Here is a 21,525-nt window from a genome sequence, read left to right on the forward strand (position 1 = left end):
AAATGTACTTGCTATCAATATATAGCAAGTATGTATATAGTTAAAATATAATTTTAAACAAGGAAATGAAATAAATATATAGCAAGTATATATATAGTTAAAATATAATTTTAAACAAGAAAATAAAATAATTAATTATCATAATATTACTCGTTTTGGCAAATTTAAAAAAATAATATGAATTGTGATTATAGGAATTTAACACACACATATATATAGTTAAAATATAAATAAAAAAAGAAAATAAAATAATCCATTATCATAATATTAATTGTTTTGGCAATCGAAAAAGAAAGAAAATAATATATTCTTGTATATATATATATATATATATATATATATATATATATATATTTTGGCAATCTAGAATGTTATTTGATATAAGGGATAAAACGGAAGAGAATAAAAGTATAAAGGGTTATTTTGTTTTAAAAATTTATATTTTTAATTTTCATAAAGATAGGAGACATCTCATAAATGAACTTGTAATTATAGGGATTGTGACCAATAAGAAGCGGCAATCACAAGGCCTGTAACTTCTGAGAGATTTCAACCGAAGTTAATTAGAGGTAGACTTGGATTCAAGTCTATGAACCCGAATCTTAATTCTAATATTATTTATATATATTTTTTTATTTTAGATACATTATATATATAATATTCAAATTATACTCACATTTCTCTTTTCAACTTCATCTATTTAAATCTTAATATTTGAATAATTAATTTTTATATTTTATATATAATTTATTAAAAATTACAATAAGTTTTTACAACTTTGTGTGCTTAGGAATAATACCACACTCCAAAAGAACAGTGTTTTTATCACTTTTGGTTTATTTAGTAGAAATGATGATATAATTTTTCTATCTGATTGTTTGATAAAATTAAAAATTAGGTACTAAATATTTGAAGGATTGAATTTTAGAGCATTTTTAGTATGTTAAAATATTTTTTTGTGTAAAATATACACCATCATTTATGATGCGTTAAGATACATTGTCAAACACTGTCATGTTATTAATATATAAAATTATTGTGTATTTTACATAGCCATAACAACACATTTCCTTTCTCCTCCCTCTTTTTCATTCCATTAACGAATCAACCCTATATTAAATAGTAAAAGTCATGACATTAATTGTTATTAGAGATATATTTTTTTACACAAAAGATATAAAATAATTGTTGGAGATAAAAATAAATAATTTTTTTTTTTTTTTTTTGTAATATCATCACATATGAGATTTATACAAAAAATACACACACGTGCGTGTATTAATCCTCTTACTTACCGAAAGAAAAAAGAAAAATAAATAATAAATAAAATTTGGAATCTCCTGTTTATTAAAAATTTTAAATAATATTCAAATTGCATTCACAAACTTTTAATCACGATGATATATTGATATCGTAGAACATAGTTTGCAACTAAAATTGAAGCTACTCCCCCCATAAGGGATTAAGGAGAGTCTGATGGGACTGATGCATTCAGTCGGGATCCACCTAAAAAGATGGTTCACTAGGGGGATGTGCCTTGTCTATTTGTGATTAAATTGATAATAAAGACAGAATCATATTGAAAAACTAAAGTAAAATAACCAGGTCGAGGGATAGAGATGGCAACGGAGTGGGTTCGGAGCGAGTTTTTCTAAATCCCATCCCATTCTTTTTAATTTTTGTCAAGTCCATGTCTGCCCCAAGACCCTTAATGGGTTGGATTTTCATGTCCAGCCCCGCCCCGTTGGGAAATATTGTGCCCTGCAAACAAATTTTTTTCTCCCACTTTTTGAAACTTAAACGTCTGCTATTTGAATGTGGAAAGCCTGAAAATGACACAATATAAATGAAATTATGTATCCTAACAAAAAATAATAATAATAACATACACATAACATAATAGAATATAATAAATAAAAATAAAAGTTTAATACAACCAAATCACAAGAAGTTCTAAACTCTAACTTCTACCATAATCAAAACAAAAGTAAATTTAATACCAAGTTTACGTATATGTATATGTATGAATATATATATATATATATATATATATATATATATATAATATAGTTATATGCTTAGCGGGGCGGGGCCCCTAGGATATGTATATTGAACCCCTACCCGTCCCCGTGATCCGCGATGGGTACAAAATTTGTATCTATGCCGGCCCTAACGGTATAAAAAGTGTTTCCATATCTGTTATTAACGAGGCGGGACAGGGCAGGGCCCCGGCAGGGCGGTAAAAATTGACATCCCTACCGAGGAACCCCAATTTTCTGACAAATTATGTCTGGGGAACTTGGTGAAAATTAACTTCCAAAAAAAAAAAGTGGCGAAATTTATAGTCACCAAAAAAACAAAGAAAAAAAGAAAAAGGAACAGATTATGATACTGCAGATGAAAATTTGCGACTAAACCAAGCCGACTTTTTAGTACTACGCCCCAATACAAGGTAAGTTTGAAAAGAAAGCAGAAGTTTACGATGCATTCAAGTGAGATCATAAATAAAATTACAGTAATATGGATTAGTATAAAAACGGCTAGTCATGTGCAAAGGACTCCGAACGTTACAGAATTTGAAGCATGTCAAATGTATGCATGCATACTTTGTAGGCCGCTCTGCCGGTGGGTGCAGAACAAAGGATAACATTGGGTAAGCCAAAGTCAAATGAAATTTTTTATAAAGGTATGTCTTGATTACCAAATTGTCCTTTCTCTCCCTTCATCTACCCCTCTTTTTGTCTCCCTTTTGGAAAAACAATTACACAAGGTGAAGGTTACGTAGTTTTTCAAAATTCCTCCTATCTACGACATATTGTTCTTTTTCGCGCTGCCCCACTCTCCTCTTGCTTTACTCTTCTTTCCCACAACGTGATATATATATATATATATACACACACACATACATGTTTATATTATAGAAAGCAAGTCACCAATGTGGTGGTATTCATGAAGGAAAAAGTTCCAGTAAAAAAATTTAGTTTCCAAATTGAAGGCGCGCTTTGTTTCTTTCATCAGCCAATTGGCAATGTAGGAAGTGGACGAATTTTTTTAAACCATCATCGTGGTTGGAAATATGAAAAGTTGCAGCTCTAAATGGCCTTTCTTTTTGTATATTTTTTATTTCTTAATTCCAATAGTTTTGTATTACAAAGGATTCTGGAAATGGCGTGGTGCTTTTGGTATATATATATCTTGATAAAATTATGGGTAATTTGAGAATAAAATGATAATGTACAATAAATTTTTATGTTTTGATCAAACTTTGATAAAAACTCCATCATTTTGGAAAGAGTTACATGGACTTTATCATTTTGACGTAAGAACTTCATAATTCCATTTTCTAGGAATTATCCCATGACAGTCATTTTGATCGAGCTCAATAATTCCATTTTCTAGGAATTATCCCATGACTACTACTGATGATTTGATAACAAAGCAAGCCTTTCCATATATATAGGGATTTAGATTTATTGGATAGACGGGTTAGAAGATTCAAATTTGTTGAAAATTCATGACTTTTGACTCCACCTTCCCTGTTTAGTAATTACTTTTCTATAACACAAATATAGCATATACGATCCAGTTCATGGTTAAATCAGAAGTTGTTTAAAACCTGTCGATGGTCTCATCCATAATGGTCCAACAACGTAGTTTTCAACTTAGACATTTCAGTCTTTGACTGTTCAAGTTTTGGCTAGAACTTACACAATCCAGTATAGACTTGGTCTCATCTATAATTGCCGAACTTCAGAGTTATATACGAGACATTTTCAATATCTGACAGTTCAAAGTTTTGACAAGAACTTTAATCTTTACACAACCCAAGGGTGCAACTCTACGTGTTGGGCGGGTTAGAAGCTCAACTCAAACTCAATCCAAGGCAGTGGTGGAGTCTGAAATTTAGTTCAGTGGAAGCAACCATTGACAATGATATGATAAGAAATTTTGAACCAAAATAATAAATAGCAACAAAGGAGTTTTTCTGAATTTTGATTCTTTAAATTTAGCGGGCCACACGATAGGAGAAAAGATACAGGTCTTTTTTGAATTTTGAAATTTTTGTTGGGCAAATGAATTAAAAAATGAGAGGTTTTTTGAAATTTGGAAGTTTTCTTAGGTTTTTTTTGTGAATTTTTTAGGAGCTCAACAGGGCAACTTTTGTAATTATCAAGATTCGTGTATAGAAAATACAAATACCAAAAATTCAATAACAAAAGAGGAGTTTTTTTTTCCCTGAATTTTGATTCTTAAACATGTTATATATATATATATATATATATATATATATATATATCTTGTTGGACAAATGAGTTAGAAAAATGAGAGATTATTTTGACTTTTGGAAGTTTTTGTAAGATCTTTTATAAATATTTAAAAGTTCATGAGAGCACTTTTATAATTATCAAAACTTATATGCAAAAAATACAACTAAAAGGAAATTCCAGCGGAGCAATTGCCCCCATTGGTCCTAATGTGGCTCGGCCACTTATTCGACGTATGAAATCTTTAACTCTAATTCAACCTAATCTAATGATCAACTCAAGTTAATTAATCTGAGCTTTTTTCATTCTTAATTTTTTAAGCTTGGATTTAATTCGAATTTGTATTTGGGGCTAAAATTTGAGTTGAATTCGACTTCCAACTCAAGTTGCTATTTCAAGTTAGATTTCATATTTATGCAATAACAAATGAAATAATCATAATAGAGTTAATAACTTGACTAATATCTTCAAAAGATATGATTCAAGTGTATGTATATATATATTACAATCAAGTGATAAATGATCAATCACATGCATCCAACACATACATATGGAGTTCATTATTCGGGATTATAAATTAGGTTCATCAGATTTAAAAATTGAGGGCGGGCTCCGGGCTTCAAGTTGCTCAACACAGTAACTAGAGCGTGGCCCAAAATTAATTCAAGTTGTTATTTTTCAAGCCCAAACCAAATTGCAATTTGTACAGTCCAAGCTCGAAAATTTTTAGTCTGGGCTTGAATTGGGCCCACCCGAGTTGCACCCCTACCAACCACCACAATAGAATAATTTGTTTTGCAATTTTAGGTCCAATAGATTTAAATCCACAATACAACACTAACTCAACAACTTTAAATCAATAACATAACAATTACGAAATTTTAATTTAGTGGTGTTAGAAATTTATTTATAATACGATGTAACATGCTGCATGAGTTTTCATTGCAAAAAGACCACACTACAAGATTCTAAATCCTATATACTATGGATTATAGTTATTTAATATTTCATTAAATTAACGAGACCACACTCCAAGTCTGATACCAATATCAAATTACAGAACACATACACTAGATCAAATGCGCCAAACACCTTAGAAGCAGCAGCACTTCTCCAACACGCAGCAGCAACAAAAAAAATCCAAACTGCAAAAGGCAAAAGTTCCGTCAGACAAAACAATAACAAGTGAGGGTGGTCAAGGAATTTGATTTTAATGCAGTAGTAAAAGTTTTCTTGTACTCCGCGAGACTCCCTCTCATAATCGGTGTTCGGTCTACCCCGTGGGTAATGTTGTGTGTTTTATACTTTTATTAGAATCCCACAGAAATATAGCTCTCAATCTCTTCACAATCATGAAAAAGTTGATTTCTTTCAAACAGAGAAGCAATGAACGATTAACACAAGCTATAGATACAAGTAGCAATGCTTGATCTCAACTATACTGTCAGCCCCTTCGTTTCACATGTATATTATGCATTAAAAATCAATTTTTTCAATTTTTTATTTTGTTTTATTTTTAGATCGAAATAATTCAGCTTTGGTTATCAACCAAACCATGATGAGCTCCTTCGTATAGTAATCCTGTAGAGAGATCATAGTTGTATATAACCCTATATTGGATCTAATAAATTGAGATGAGCTATGGTTATAAGAGCAAAAGTAGAACCCTGGATTGAATTATACATCCCAAACTCCCATACAATTTAATAGCTATTAACAATACAATATGCAAAATCGAAAGATAATTATATCCGTTCAGACTAATAGCAATGTGAATTTAGTTTGGGGTTTCAATTAATATTTCAAATGTTGCATTTGGAAGTATTGAATAGGCGTAAATTTCCTCCAATTTTAAATCCAAGCCATTAATTAGGTGCTCCCAAACATAGTAAAACAACTTGTGACAAATTAATTTCAAATTACGAGTCCCCAAATCCAGAAAAGAAAAAAAAAAACAAAAAAAAAAAAAAACCTTTATTTTCTCTACTAGCTTCCAAACTTAATTGACATAGGGATTGAAAATTAAGATTCAAAACCACTAAGACAAAGATAGACCAATCCCAAATCAAAAAAATAATCCAAGACGGTTACCAAATCATCATGATAATTAGATTAGAATAATACTTAACCTAATTAAAATTACCACTTACCTGCTGATATGACCCAATAAAATTGCTCAGCAGGTTGGATGGAAGTTCATTCCAACAAGTTTTGTTCATTAGGTTATTACCATCATATGAAAAGAAAACTACCAAAAATAGAAATTACTAACAGACATAAAAATAAAAATAAAAAATTGATAGTCAGTATCATAAAAACCCCAACTGACCATGGAAGAAACAAGTAGAGCCCAAAAAAAAGATGAAAAAGAAATGACATACCAGGCTCTGAGGAAGGAAGAAGAACACATAGTTACATCTTGGTAGTAGTGGTCGTATTGTTGAGATGGTGAAGGGAACCCCTCGCAAAAGTAGCTTTGATACCCAAGTAGAGGGGAAGGAACGCACTCTTCAAACCCTGAAATGAAAAGCATATATTATATTATGTTCACTAATAAATGAATTTAATTAATTAGATCGAATACATACATACACAACATCAAATTGTATATATATAGTTTGTGATAATTGTTGAAGATTAATTGGTAATCAAGTTATTGGCTTGCCTGGTGGAGGGACATGCTGATAACTCATTCCTTCTGGGTGTTATTGATGTACTTTGTAATGGAACTTAGCATAACAAAAGAGGAGGACCTCCTGCTGTGTTTGTTGAGTTAGAGAGAGAGAGAGAGAGAGAATGTGTTTGTTGAGTTAGAGAGAGAAAGAGAGAAACTTAAGTGAGTTAAGAAGTCCAGCAACCTTTTGCGTGTCGCTGCATCTACTAAATAAAAGGCATATGGCCAAGAAACGCAGGGTCACTCAGATAACATGTTTTCATGTATTTATGTGTGTATGTCATCAGAGGACTCTTTTGGCTACATATGCTTTATTCACTAAGATATGGAAACCATTTAAGGTGATAACACTGGACAACACGCCAACACTCTCTGACATGACCTTACTGCTGAACACCACCGGTGACTTGAGTTATATTTGTGTCTATTCGATTGACATGTTAATTACATGTATCCCATCAATTTATTTATAGTTTGACTAATCCAATTTATGTAAGTTAGTCCGGTATGGAATGACCTGTTTAACTCGAGGAACTTATTATGTTTGCGTTAAAAAAATTTGATTCGATAAGAAATTGACATGTGCCTAAATAAATTATATAGTATTACTCTCTTTGTCCTAAAAAAGATGTCATATTTTTCAAAAAGACAGGGTATGTCCCATATATTTCTTTAAAAAATTTTACTCCCCACGACATTTAAATTGGGACAGAGGGAGTAAAAAATTTAAAAATAAAAGAAAATCCTAATCACAACCACTCCCCACCCTCAACGACCACCGCCAATCTGCCACACGCCACTCTCCACGCCCACTCCATCTCTCTCTCCCCCTGCAGACTATCACCTCTCTTCTTCTTCCTATATTGTAATTTATGCAGCGCCTTTCTCCTTCTTACTATATTGTAATTTATGCATGGTTCACCGTATCAGTCGGCTCGTAATCCTTTTTTAATTATTCGATACCGTTATATACTTTTATGAACCGATTTATACGATATTCATCCGAGCCCGTTACACCGCTCCTGTGATCCATGAGTTTATATTACATGTATATGTATATTTCTGTATCAAGTATGACGAGAGGCTCTTGTTTGCATATATATTTCTGTTGCATCAAATATATGTACTGTATTGTAAATTATAATACATATACATATCTGTATACATATTTTTGTAGCATCAAATTCGACCAGTCTCTCCACCAAAAAGCCTTTGCTTTGGGCCAAATCAGGTACCATACATATATATATATATATATGGAGAGATTGAAATGGAAATCATAGAAAACGAAATTGTTTGAAAATTTATTATCTTCAGTAGATTTGGAGCTTGACTTCTGCGTTTGAGTACCAGAATGAAAACTAGGGTTTGAGCTGTAGGCAATTAGTTGATAATTTTGTATATATAATATGGGTTTGGGTACTTTGATATATGTAACATGGGTTTTAACCGATTGACCCTTCAGAACCAATCTTATTAAGTAATTAATTTAGTATAGGTGTCTCTTCACCTAAGAGGATGAAATTTGTCCATCTAGGATAGGACAGGACCCAAGAGATGAAGGCTCCTTGAGACCTAAAATATTTTTTATTTGTTGGTATACGGTTGTCATAAAATATTCAAAGAAAAAAAAATATTAAAATTTAACAAAAATAATTTATTCATTAATTTTCGACAAGTTATTTTCCATATTTTATCCTTCATACTTCATATTTTATCCTCCGATAAAATTGACCTTGACGTAAACCTTTGCCAAACACCAACAGAAGTAAAAAGTAAAAAAATATTTTACTTGAAAAAAAATATATTTTTCAAAAAAAATATTTTAATCCAAACGGAGCCCAAATGTAAAATTTTATAGAAAGGCGGAATTATATTCAGTTAGACGTCTTGTTGCCATCACTAGATGTGACTGTATGAGATGGGGAAGAGAAAACCCGTGCAGGTGCGGGACAAGGCACCACAAAGGTATGGGGCCTTGTTGCCATCGCTAGGTATGACTGTACGAGAGGGAAGAGAAAACCCGTGCAGGTGCGGGACAAGGCACCACATGGCAACACAATAGGTATGGGGTGGGGAAGCCGTGCAGATGCGAGCCGGTAACAATGGCAACACAATAGGTATGGGGTGGGGAAGAGAAAATCTGTGCGGTGCAGAACATGGCGAAACAACAAATGCATGCAGATACACACAAATCAATTATGGTTTTTTCTTCCTTCAAAGTTCAGCCACCAGATAACCAGGACAAGGATTTTTCGTCTTGAATCTTCAATGAAAGATTCTAAATCCTATAGTAGTACAGATTATAATTATTATGCTCCACTCCATTTTTGTTTCTTCCTCACATATGTTGTGCACAAAAACATTTACAGCACTGGAATACATGTATTATAATTTATAATATATGCTATTGCTTACCAATTCAAAGGGATTGTGATGGGTTAGATGAAAGTTAGAATGTGACCAATGCCAGCTTTGTCACAAATGTTCCATCAACAGATCATCAGACTACAAAGCAGATCAAGTCCCCAACATAATATTGGTTAGATCAAAATATCAGTAAGAAAAATTATAAATTCCAAAACATATTAAATCCACCATATATGGATACAAATATTTAAATTTAATATTTCATTAAATTACAATGAGACCAGACTCCAAGGATACTTTAACAATTCAGACACTGATACCAATAGCAAATTACAGAATACCACATACACTTGATCAAATGTATCGCACACATCTAGAAGCAGCAGCAGCACTGCTCCAACAGACAGCAGCAACAAAGAGCGGCCATACTGCAAAAGTTCCATCAAGCAAAACAATATCGAGTGAGGGTCTAAGAATAATAAGGTTCCGTTTGATTCTGATGCAGTAATATTAGATGGGACATGCATCTATCTGAGTATTTTTCACAAACCAATATATCGTAGCACCCTACATTTGACAGATGAATGTCCAACCTAAGTTTGGAGATGGCATTCAACATGCCATAAAGACCTGCTTCGGTTAAAGTTGCAGAAATTTTTTATTGAAGAAAATTAATTTCACATGTGGAGACAATCCAACTCTTTTGTAGCACCAAGCATGGTGATGCAATTGAAGTCACTGCATTTAATCATTTACACAATCTGCAAACATGGCTCGATAGGGAATGAATCATGGCAGAGAAATACCAATTTTTGTCCCCCACCAAAAACATATATATATATATATATATATCTGACAGAGAAAAACCACTTATCTTAGGAATTTTTTAATACGTTCACAGACATTTAAGTAGAAATTAAGCAAAGAAAATATATATATATATAAAAACCATTCTATATTGCTCTCCAATTGCATGCCTTGACTAACGTGAATCCTAGTTTTTTAAATCTGAATGTCTTATACAATCTGTATATTGAGGATTGTATATTCCATCCTCAGAAGATTGCTACAATGGGAAAAATGTGAGGAGGTCCAACTTCCATGAATCAAACATATTGAGTAAGGTTGCAAATTCTGATACAATTAATTAATACAACTCAAACCAACACAAAATTAGTGGATTGACCTTAATCCTGTTTGTGTTACAATGTTGCCAATCGGATTAACCCACTAAAAAGAACAGGTCGCATTTGAGTTTGAGACTCAACCCGTTTTAACGGTTAATATACATGTGACCAGTTTCAACCAGAGTAATAGATATTATTTTTAGATTAATACGGATATATTGTCAATTCACGGTTATAGTGAAAGGTCTATCAATTCCACAAATTTTCATTAATATTTTAATTATTTTGATCATTTGATGATGTTTTAATTTCTTTAATTTAAAGAAATCTTAAACAAGTTATTAAACAGGTTGTGTCGTGTTATAGGTTGCACGAGCCCTTTATTAAACAAGTCGTACTAATAAACAAATTGTATTCAAGCCAACGTTTTAGAAATGAATTAAAAAATGAGTCGTGTTCGAGTTGACACATATAGCATAAAGTGACTCACACAAACCCAACCCACTAACACGAAATGTAAACCAGACTCACCTTAATGGAAGTGCAGGAAAAAAAAAAAAAAAAAAGGGTTTTTATTGGCTAAAAGATAACAAGCTTTGAGCAAAGATGACTATATGAATTGAATTGGTAATGATTAAAGGAGATGAAGACCTTATTCAAAATAAATAACAGAAAAATATACCACAATTTTGGTTTCAGATTTCCTCAAACCAGAGAAAGTACAAAGAAATTGAAGACAGAAAAAGGGTAATAACTCTGATTGAATTTTATATCCCAAATCCCATACAATTCCAGAGTCATTAACAATAAAATACTCAAAATTGAAATATTATTATATCAGGAGTTCAGACTTCAGTGTCATAGCAATGTTAATTCAGCTTTGGATTTTCAAACAGTTGGTGACAAATACACTCCAAATTAAGAGTCCCCAAATTAAAAAATATATATATATTCCTTTCCCTAACCTTAACCTAGGGCTTGGGAATTAAGACCCAAAGACATACTAGTCCCAAATTAAAAAATTGATCCAACCCAGTTACCAAATCATCATGATAATTAGGTTATTATCATATCATATACAGTAATATCCATCAAAAGGAAACTACCAAAAATAGAAATTACTAACAGGGGAAAAAAAATAGGGAGATAAAAGAGATGACATACCAGCCTCTCAGGAAGGAAGAACAGCCAGTTTCATCTCGGTAGAACTCGTATTGCTGGTGGTGTGTGTGTTGGGGCGGTGAAGGGTACCCATCGTTGAAGTAACCTTGATACCCGGGTGGAGGAGGGGGAGGGTACCCTTCATATGGCCGTGGCGGAGGTGGCGGCGGTTCTGACGGATACCCCGGTGGTGGAGGTACTGCAGATGGGTATCCTCCTCCTCCTGGCGGTGGTGCATACCCTGAAATGAAAAGCATAGATTATTCACCAAATCAATTTAATTAATTAATTAAAATGCACAAATATACAAAAGATGAGTTATTGGCTTTGCCTGGTGGAGGGTAAGACTCGTGATGAACATGTTGATAGCTCATTGCTTTGCTCTCTAGGCTAGTCTAGTCTGAAATGGAACTTCGATCCTTCAAAAGATGAGTGATTTTGACATTAATTTGCAGTTATAGGAATTAAAATTGGACCTTAGCATGACAACAGAGGAGGAAAGTTCATAGTTCCATACCTGCTGGGTGCTGTGTTAATGAGAGAGAGAGAGAGAACGTAACTGTTAAGTCCCACCAACCCTTTGCGTGTCGCGGCATAAATAAAGGCATTGCCGACAAAACGCACCCTCACACTCTCCACGTGTCAGATTACATATGTCTTCATAGACTTCATGTTGTATATCCCGTCTAGATACCTGGATAAGACGAGTCGGTGACTCTTGATAATATTTAAGAATAAAATGAATTAAAAAATAGAGTGGGAGTAGAATGATTATTCTCATTTTTATGTTTGATTGTAAAGAAAAATATTATATTTTTATAAAATATATTTATATATATGTGTGTGTAGTCGATGTTTCATCAAATATTTTTTTATTTATTTATTTATTATTATTTTTTTTAAAATGAGAATGGAATGTTCATTCTAATTGAAAAGTGAAATAAATTAATAAGAATCACTATTCTTGGAGAATGGGCAAGAATCATCATTTCAACTTTAAAGTTACTTACCAAATTAAATAATAAAAACAAAAGCATTTCATTCCCACTTTATTTGATTCCATTCACTCACACCAAACATAGCCCATCACTATTCATACATGAGATAAGATAGTATTTAGGTTTGTCTTAATCATATTCATATTGATTTCAATTGACATATTTTATATTTTTTGATCCATTAATTCATTTTATATCTCGTTTAGATCAATTTAATTAAATGTAACATGATTGTTATAAAAATGTGCTTGTAAACTTATCATATTCAGGTTAGAAATGATTTCTTTAATGATTAATTAAATGTATATTTAAGAGTGACAAACCCAAGTCCGCTATGTTTGGGACGGTTGGGCTAGTTTGGTATGGTTAAATGAAATTAAGTAGGAATTGAATGAATCAGAGAATGGAATGGGAATGAAATGAGAATGGAATGACTATTCTCATTCCCATATTTGGTTGCACAGAAAAATATCTCATTTTTGTAAAACATATATATATATATATATATATATATATATATATATAGCCGACATGTCATTAAATGCTTTTTTTATTCATTTATTTATTATTATTATTTTTTAAGTGGGAATGGAATGGTCATTCATTCAGTTGGAGAGTGAAATAAATTAGTAGGAATCACCATTCTCGGAGAATGGGAAAGAATCATCATTCCAACTTTAAAGTAAGTTACCAAACTAAAGAACGGAAACAAAAACATTCCATTCCCACTTCATTTGATTCCATTCACTCACACCAAACATGGCAATGATTTTGAAGTGGGGAAGAGAAAAATGGGAATCACCATTCTCGGAGAATGGGAAAGAATCGTTATTCCAACTTTAAAGTAAGTTACCAAACTAAAGAATACAGACAAAAACATTCCATTCCCACTTCATTTGATTCCATTCACTCACGCTAAACATGGCAATGATTTTGAAGTGGGGAAGAGAAAATTCGTGCAATGCAGAGTCGGGCGAGTGCAAGGATGGACACACTTGCATTGTTTATATTCTATGATTATGATATTGTCCTTATATATTATTACTTGGACTATAGTATCATTCCATAAATTAAAACACCAAAACCAAATCATCTGTCATCACCATTCGTTTGTCTTTCTCCCTCCCATCACAGCGGCCACTCTCTCTCCGATCCCAACTTTTCTTTCTCATTGCAACTTCTCTCATCAACATCGATACAACTAATAGGGATGATAATTATCCGTGTTAAAATGGGATAGGAACGGATATGGGATTAGAACATGTAACCCAAATTGGGTTCGGGGATGGGGGATGAGATGCATTAAACCCATCCAGCCCAGCGCAATTAAGGTGGTCGGTCACCTAAGGCCCCCAATGGGAGAAGAGCTCCATATCTCATTATATTAATTATATATTCTTTTAGTGTAATATCCCTAATTTCAAAATGATAGTCCTGATATTTAATTTATTATTTAAATTGCAGTTGATTATTTCCTTGGTTTGATTTAATGGATTTATTATTTATTTTAATTTAATTGATTTAATGGATTTGTTACTTGTTTTAAATTAATTGATTTAATTGTTGTAATTGAATTTAATTGTTTAATTGGTTTGCTCTAGTTGTTTTATTGACTTAATTTACTTACATTTAATGGTTTAATGGTTTTAATTTACTTGTAAATTTAATGGTTTTAATTTAGTTGTTTAAAGTGAATTGTTTTAATTACAGTTAATTAGGTTTTCAATGTGACTGTATGGAAGGTGGCACATAGAGTTATATTAGGTTTTCAGTTCAGCCAACGTTGGAATATAACCTAGGTTGTTCTATGGGTCGAGTTGTACATGGATTAGGGTTAGTGTTAATATACACCTATAAATATAAAGCAATACACGGTTGAGGGTTTTTAGAAAAATAAACGTAAATTCTGTAAAAGCAGAGACTGTGAGATACAGAGGGAAAACAAAGAGAGATAGGAGAGGAAGGCTATGTGGGATCAAGGAGAAAGGAACGTGGTTTTGTGGAACTACAGTCTAGGATATTAACAGAATCTTCAGAGATGGTGAATTAGAGTTTCAAATCTGAAACTCAAAGGCAAGTCTCTGTTATTCTCTTTTTCATTAATTCGTGTTCTGTGCATGCCTAGTTAGACTCCAGGGATTAAATAAAGACTAAAACGGATTTAAACAAGCATGATAACAAGTCTTTTATGCATATATGAATTTTATTTGATCTCGTGGAATTAACTGGTTTGCATGAATTTGTGATAATCTGTTGTGGGTTTCTCTTGTTGTTCACATTTACGTTTTGTTTAATGGAGGTTAGTAATGCAAATGGATGCTTGGTAATTGATCTGGGTCTATGACTAAATCCTAGAACATGTTTTTAAAACAGTATTTAGAATTCATGGAATAAATCTGTTTTGAGTTGCTTTAAACTACTAACTAAATTTCTGAAAGCGTTGCTTTTAAACTTGTGTTCCATACATGTTTTTATTGGGTATCAGTGGTCTAAAAATTTATTTAGGACTAAGATTGAACCTAGAATAAGATTTAGAATACAGTACAGAGGGCTGGAAACTCACCAGAGTCGAAGAAGACAAAGGGAAAACGAACAACGGCTGCTAAGGGAGGGAGAGCAGGCTCCCAAAACCCTTAGAGCCGGTTCCCAAAGAGTTGGATCTGGCTCTAAGAGAATTAGAGCCGGCTCTAAGTGGTTTTGAGCAGGCTCTAAGTTTTTAAAGAGCCTGCTCTATCCTTATACGTTACAGAATTGATTTTAGGGGCTTGTTCAGGCTACACAGGGTGTTTGCACTTCGTTTAAATTGTTTTAAGTGATGTATGGGATTGTATAAGATTGGTATTCTGATGGAAAAATATAAAATCATAATTGGATTGAAGAATAGTGCAAGAAAAACTTAGGAGAAAACTGGTAGCTTGCACACTGTCTTGTTGGTTTTACTTACTGGAACTTGGCACGGTTTTTATATATAATCTAATTATATATAATCATATATTTTTCTAGTGTTATAGGTATGGTGAATTAATTAAAATCAACTATACTTAGTATGGATTTAATTGGTACTTCAATTGTACTAAATTGTATTAATTCATGGATCTTACTGGAGGATGTAAATGGTTGTATATGTTATAGCAGTTTACAACATTGGATATGATTTTAGGCCCTGTATTGAATGCCTAATATTTATGTATATGGATTAATTTATCTTGTGCATATTATGGTTGATGACTATTTAATACTGTATTGTCAACTATGTTAACCGGAGGATGGTATGTACCGGTTTGGGACGGTGACATACTAGGTATGGACTGGTTCAAAACACAAAGTTCTACCTAACTTGGATTAAGGTATGGTTTAATCATATGGGTTAAGTCCATCACCTACTTATGTCATGTCAATCAAATAATTGAATAACTTACTGTGGTTTCAAGATGGAGTTGTTATACATGTATCAGACCACTATACAGATGGATGATATTTTGTATTAGGAGTACGGACTTTATATATTTATTATATGGTGCCATGGTATGAGCTTGAGTCTCAGGACCATGGTTAGGGCGCGTATATCACCTAGGATAGATAGCTGGACAATAGTTGCTGTTCCCTGGTAGGTCTAGGTACACATGACCACGTAATGTGCGATTTGCATGGTATCTCTACTCAGGCTGAGACAGACCTATTGGACTAGTGAGCGTCCTATAGTGTGTAATATATACATATATGGACTCCTATAGATATTGTTGAGTCTATCTAGAATGTATCTGCGTATCGGATTCCTGTTTGGATTGTAGTAGATCAGGACTTGCATGTGGGCTTGACCCATTCTTATATTTTTCAGGTGCTCGTCAGTTCCAGGGTTAGAGCTTAGTCGTGTAAAGCAGATACAGACTTCTATTCCACCGACTATGTAGAATTGCTTACTTATTAGCTTTGGATCTTATTTCTGTTATTTCTTTTACAGTTGGGATTTTATTAGGGGTCCACTAGATGAATTCCCGAGTTGTTAATTGATTGGAGGTTTTGGAGTTTGGATTTTAATAATTATATTTTGGGGATTTTTCATTAGAATTCAATTCAGCTATTTTTATTATTTATTTCTAATTCTTTAAATTTTGTATTCTGTGTTCATTAAATTATTAATTGTTTGATATTTCCCTCGGGCTTAGGTCTGGGCCTGATCAACCCGTGTCTCGGATCCAAGGGGTATCACATTTAGTGAATTAATTATGATTCGTGTATTGTAATATTATCAAATTAATAAATACATCTACTCCTTTGTTCACCCCTTAGACTTTTTCAAAATTTTAAATTCTTGACAACCAATACTTGTTGAAAATGGTAAATTACATGGACCTTCTATATGGTTTGCCATAATTATAAGGACCTCCCCTATGGTTTTTGAAATTATACTAACATCCCCTAATAATGAAACATTATTACACAAACATCCCCCTCCTAGTGATGGACCATCAAATGGACTAACGGGCCTGTCTAATTTACTGAAATACCCTGAAATTACTCTAATAAATGACTAAACTACCCATATGTTCAGCTCACTATATATATATATATAGCTCTCACTTTACTATCTTAGACCTTCAATGTCGTGCCTTCTTCCATGGTCTAAACTTCACTAGAATTAATGGAGGAATTTGGAATCTACTTGGACCTTTTCGGTTTGGTTTCTCTTTATTTTAGTGGACATTTTTAATTGTGTAAGAATATTTAAACACAAAACCAAACCGCAAGACATAATCGCAAAACCATAACACAAATCACAACTCCAAACACCCAACCCATCTACAGAACTTAACCAACAAAGCACTTCGCCAGAATCACGATATATGTATGTAATTTTTCTTCATATTAGAAGGGATGAGGGTAGCTCACCGGTTTCAATGTAAGCTAACAGTCTTAGCTTCAACAGAATTAATGGAGGAATTTGGAATATGCTTGGTGCTTTTCGGTTTTTAATAGACATTTTGTAAATGTGTGTTAATATTTAAACCCAAAACAAAACCACAAGACTCAATCACAAAACCTGAACATCAATTACAGCTCTAAACACCAACCCGTCTATTGAACTTAACCAACAATGCACTTCGCCGAAATCACGATATACTCACTTTGTTTTTCTTCATATTGGAAGGGATGAGGTTATTTTGCTTATTGAATGTTGTTTTCTAAGATTCAAAATATCTTTCACTCCAACCAAGGGTAATATGATAATTTTAATTTATTCAGTACATTACATCAGCAAATTCCATCCTTGACTCATGCTAATTGTTAAAAAAAGAGGTATGTGTAACAATGTTTCATCTGTAATTATGCCAAACTATAGGGGAGGTTTGTGTAATTTACCCTGTTAAAAATTATATTTCTTTTATACTTTGTAATTTATTGACTATTCGCATAATCAAATCACTATCTATTAAGTTAAAGCCTAAACAATGTTTTAATATTTCATTAAGCTTATTGCAAGTTAAGTAAAGAGAATAATTTTTAAGCAAAAATTACTAATAAGGTATTAATATAACTAAAGTGAGAATTTCTAATTTAGCAATTTTACTTTAGGCTGGCCCTGCTCCCCTCCCTAAACCCTTCACCTCGCTGCCAGCAGCCACCATTACCACTGGCAAGCCACTAACTGCCACCACTACCACTGGCAAGCCACCAACTGCCACCATTCCCCGCTTTCCCACACTTCCAGCAAGTTTCTTTCTTTCTCTACATCTATTACTCCTTATACATATATCAAACCATTTATGTAAAGAAGTCTTTGAATATTATCAGCAGCTAGTTCCTTCCAATCTATATGTAAAAACCTTAGGTCAGATTTCTCCCTTTCTATATACATGTATATACATATATATGATTTATTTTATTTTATATCTATATATATAAATCTATATATGTGTGTGTGTGTGTATTTTTGTATGTTTTTTTTTTCACATCTTCAAATTTGTATGACTTTTAAATTGTGTTTATAGATTCTTGTTGCAAGTAGAAAGAAATTGACGAATTCAAAAAGTATGGTCATTAGTTCTATAATAAAGGTAATTTGTACATTGGCGAGGTGATCTGCTGTGGAAATCAGTTATGGCCGGGTAGGATCGAGTTTGATGAAAATGGGATGTAAAATTTTGTATTGGTTTAATGTTTCCCATTGCCATCATTAGTTATGGGGTAGGGAGGAGAAAAGTCGTGCAAGTGGGGGGCAAGGACAGGGATATACCATGTATAAGAAAAAGCATATTTGTACAACTCCCAAATTGTATCTATCAACGATCCAACCATACCCAATATTTAGCGAAGAGTAATGATCACTATTCCTCCATGTTCCATAGAACAGACGCATAGAATTCTTATACATGCAACACTTTAACAATTTGGTAACGCTATAGTATAAGCAATTGCCTAACTCGATTATCCAAATCTGTGAAAAGGCAGTGTAAAACAGAAAACCAACCTTCCTCCAAAACAACCATTTCCTGATAGAGAACTGTTATGTACGAGTTTAACTATCTACAAAATCCGATTGCCGCCTCCAAACCATACACACTCCTTACTAAAAGAGAGTATATTTCTCCAATGTATCCTTACATAAAGTCAAGGTATTATCATATAACCTCGCTTCTAGGCCAGACCAACCAGTGAGAGATCAGCACCACCTACTATCCAAAATCCCAGACATTATCGCACGAACCCTCTTGTGCCAACAATAGCGCAGATAATATCTGAAAAGCTAAGTAACGCTTCCAATTACCCATGCTAACCTAGGATAAATCCTAAGCATATTTGCCGTGATTTAAATATAATATCATGATCGCATATCCCATCTAGAGATGCGAAGCATAGTTGTTGTTCCAACACCTTCAGAAAACTCCTTGGACACAGCACCGGTTATCTTCTATATTGAATAACCACATGCTATAACTCCGTTATCAACGCAATGGAGAACGGATAAGAAGCGTCAAAGTAAACACCACTAAAGTGTAGTCCTTAAGCGAACTTGCTCTACCCACTATTCTTAAACCATATGGAATTAAAATTCCAACTAATGTTGGTAACTTCTACCAACCATCCCCTCCTGTTTAGTCCTACTCCCATCTCGATATAGGAAGTGGCTAAAACCTCCAGTGATATCCAAGTATTAATTTTTCACCTTGTTAGTAGATGATACATTTAGAAACAGTGATATACCTGTCTCTATCCGTACCGGCTCACCAAGACGAACCTGATAAGTCGTACTGTACTCCTATCCATTTAACTGTAATGTATAATTTATGAATTTTACACCTCAGTCACTCCGACCTTACTAGAATCAGAAAGACAACTACTACACCTCCTTCAGTACCCTAAACTCATCGGATTAAGGTACTACCTCCTATGGGGTCAGCCCAAACATTCAAAGTTGATCGCCTCCATTTTCCTGATAATGGCAAGTGTTATTATTTTCTCATGCGAAAACTTAATTGATTTTCCAAAATAATCCACCGAAGGTTTAATTACTATAACGGTTGATAAAATCAGCCTTCTCCCCAGCACCTCCACTAGACGCAACTTAATGCAAAGTGTGTATCACCACACCTGTCCATCTAAGCCATCTCGTGATCTGTACTATTCGTAGGAATTGATATCTTACCAGTTCTAAAATAGTCAACACAAAGCTGATTTAATTGTATCAGTCACCCAAAATCCTGATCCCTGTGTAAAATCAGCAATTTCTCATCTAGATTCGTGGAAACTACTCTGTCAGGCCCGCTCTAGCACGAGAAATGGCCACAAGGATCTAATGATTTCTGACGGTCTATCTAGATTATTTACTAGATATCAAACTTTGCGGCAAAGCATTATGTCCCTCCTCCTACTTGCCTCCCAATTTGTCTAACGACAGTATCCCTAGTCTGGTAACACCAGCTCCCATATTTAGATGTTCGATCACACCCTTAGGAACCAAATTCTTGATTAAAGATAGATTGACGAATAGTTAATCCCATCTATTATCCTCAATTGGTGACGTTCCTACAAGTACCTAAACCAGTACCAAAATCCTCCTGCTGACTTGGGAACACCTGCTTAAAGTTTCCGAGAAGATATTCAACCAAGTCATTTCTTCCGACAAATGTACAGTCTATCAAATGAGTTTTTATCATTTGACTCGAACCACTAGGTTACCTATCCAATCTTGAAAATGTACTATAACTACGTATGTCTAAGTTCATTTGATTGACTAAAGTTAGATATACTAACCAAATCCTATGATCATATGCCTAAAATCCTAGCGTAATTAACGTTATTCCTCTAAAACGGTAATTAACTGATACTTGACGAAAAAAAACACAAAAAGCACACACAATAAAACACAATAAACTCTTACGTAAAACATCGTTCCTCCTAGCAAAGAAAATCTCTTTTAGAAATCAACTTTACCCGATTGGTTCACAATCTCCTTTCTACAGTTTCGGAGGTAATCACCCAACCTTGAAACATAGCTCAAAACCAACTCCATTTGCCTCAGCAAATGCCAAAGGTTTAACCTTCATTCTCCTTATACACAGGATACAAACCGTCTAATGTAGCTGTATAAAGCAACTTAGATCATCAAAACCTAATCCCCATACTCCCCGAAATGTGCTATATAATCTTTGCTTCGTTCTGAGAAGAACTTCATCCGATTCCCAAACCCCTGAAGAGTTCCCTTTATCTACCTCATTTAAAGGTAATACACAAGGTTAACTATCCACCTCAACTCTATGAGTATCGTTCACTATACTATTAGCGAACAAGATCACTTTCACGTGATCCTTGATTTTCAACATTTAATACCCTCTTTCTTGGGTTTGTTGAAATCTCCTCCACTAGAATTCTCTTTGGAATCCTATTCCTCGGTTGTCTCCTTTATGAGAATAACTAAAATCGTGTTAGTC

At 33.4% G+C, this 21,525-nt stretch overlaps 1 protein-coding gene and 1 long non-coding RNA gene across 2 annotated transcripts; both read right to left on the reverse strand.

Annotated features, from left to right (window-relative positions):
* Positions 1 to 5,167: 5,167 nt before the first annotated feature.
* On the reverse strand, positions 5,168 to 6,785 carry LOC132279347 (uncharacterized). The gene is made up of 2 exons (XR_009471301.1): positions 6,647 to 6,785; positions 5,168 to 5,410 (listed from the first exon to the last, which is right to left on the reverse strand). It is a non-coding gene; the product is annotated as an uncharacterized LOC132279347 (long non-coding RNA).
* Positions 6,786 to 9,495: 2,710 nt separating this feature from the next.
* Positions 9,496 to 12,226, reverse strand: LOC132276173 (protein CYSTEINE-RICH TRANSMEMBRANE MODULE 13-like). The gene is made up of 4 exons (XM_059777489.1): positions 12,115 to 12,226; positions 11,929 to 12,016; positions 11,601 to 11,838; positions 9,496 to 9,737 (listed from the first exon to the last, which is right to left on the reverse strand). Exons 2-4 carry the CDS (start codon positions 11,969 to 11,971, stop codon positions 9,683 to 9,685), a joined length of 336 nt encoding a protein of 111 aa, XP_059633472.1. The 5' UTR covers positions 11,972 to 12,016; positions 12,115 to 12,226; the 3' UTR covers positions 9,496 to 9,682.
* Between the last annotated feature and the right edge of the window lie 9,299 nt (positions 12,227 to 21,525).

Source organism: Cornus florida, unplaced genomic scaffold (assembly GCF_030987335.1).
Source record: "Cornus florida cultivar Cherokee Brave unplaced genomic scaffold, ASM3098733v1 CherokeeBrave_3.0.0_Hap2_Chr10, whole genome shotgun sequence".
In the NCBI taxonomy this organism is placed as follows: Eukaryota; Viridiplantae; Streptophyta; class Magnoliopsida; order Cornales; family Cornaceae; genus Cornus; species Cornus florida.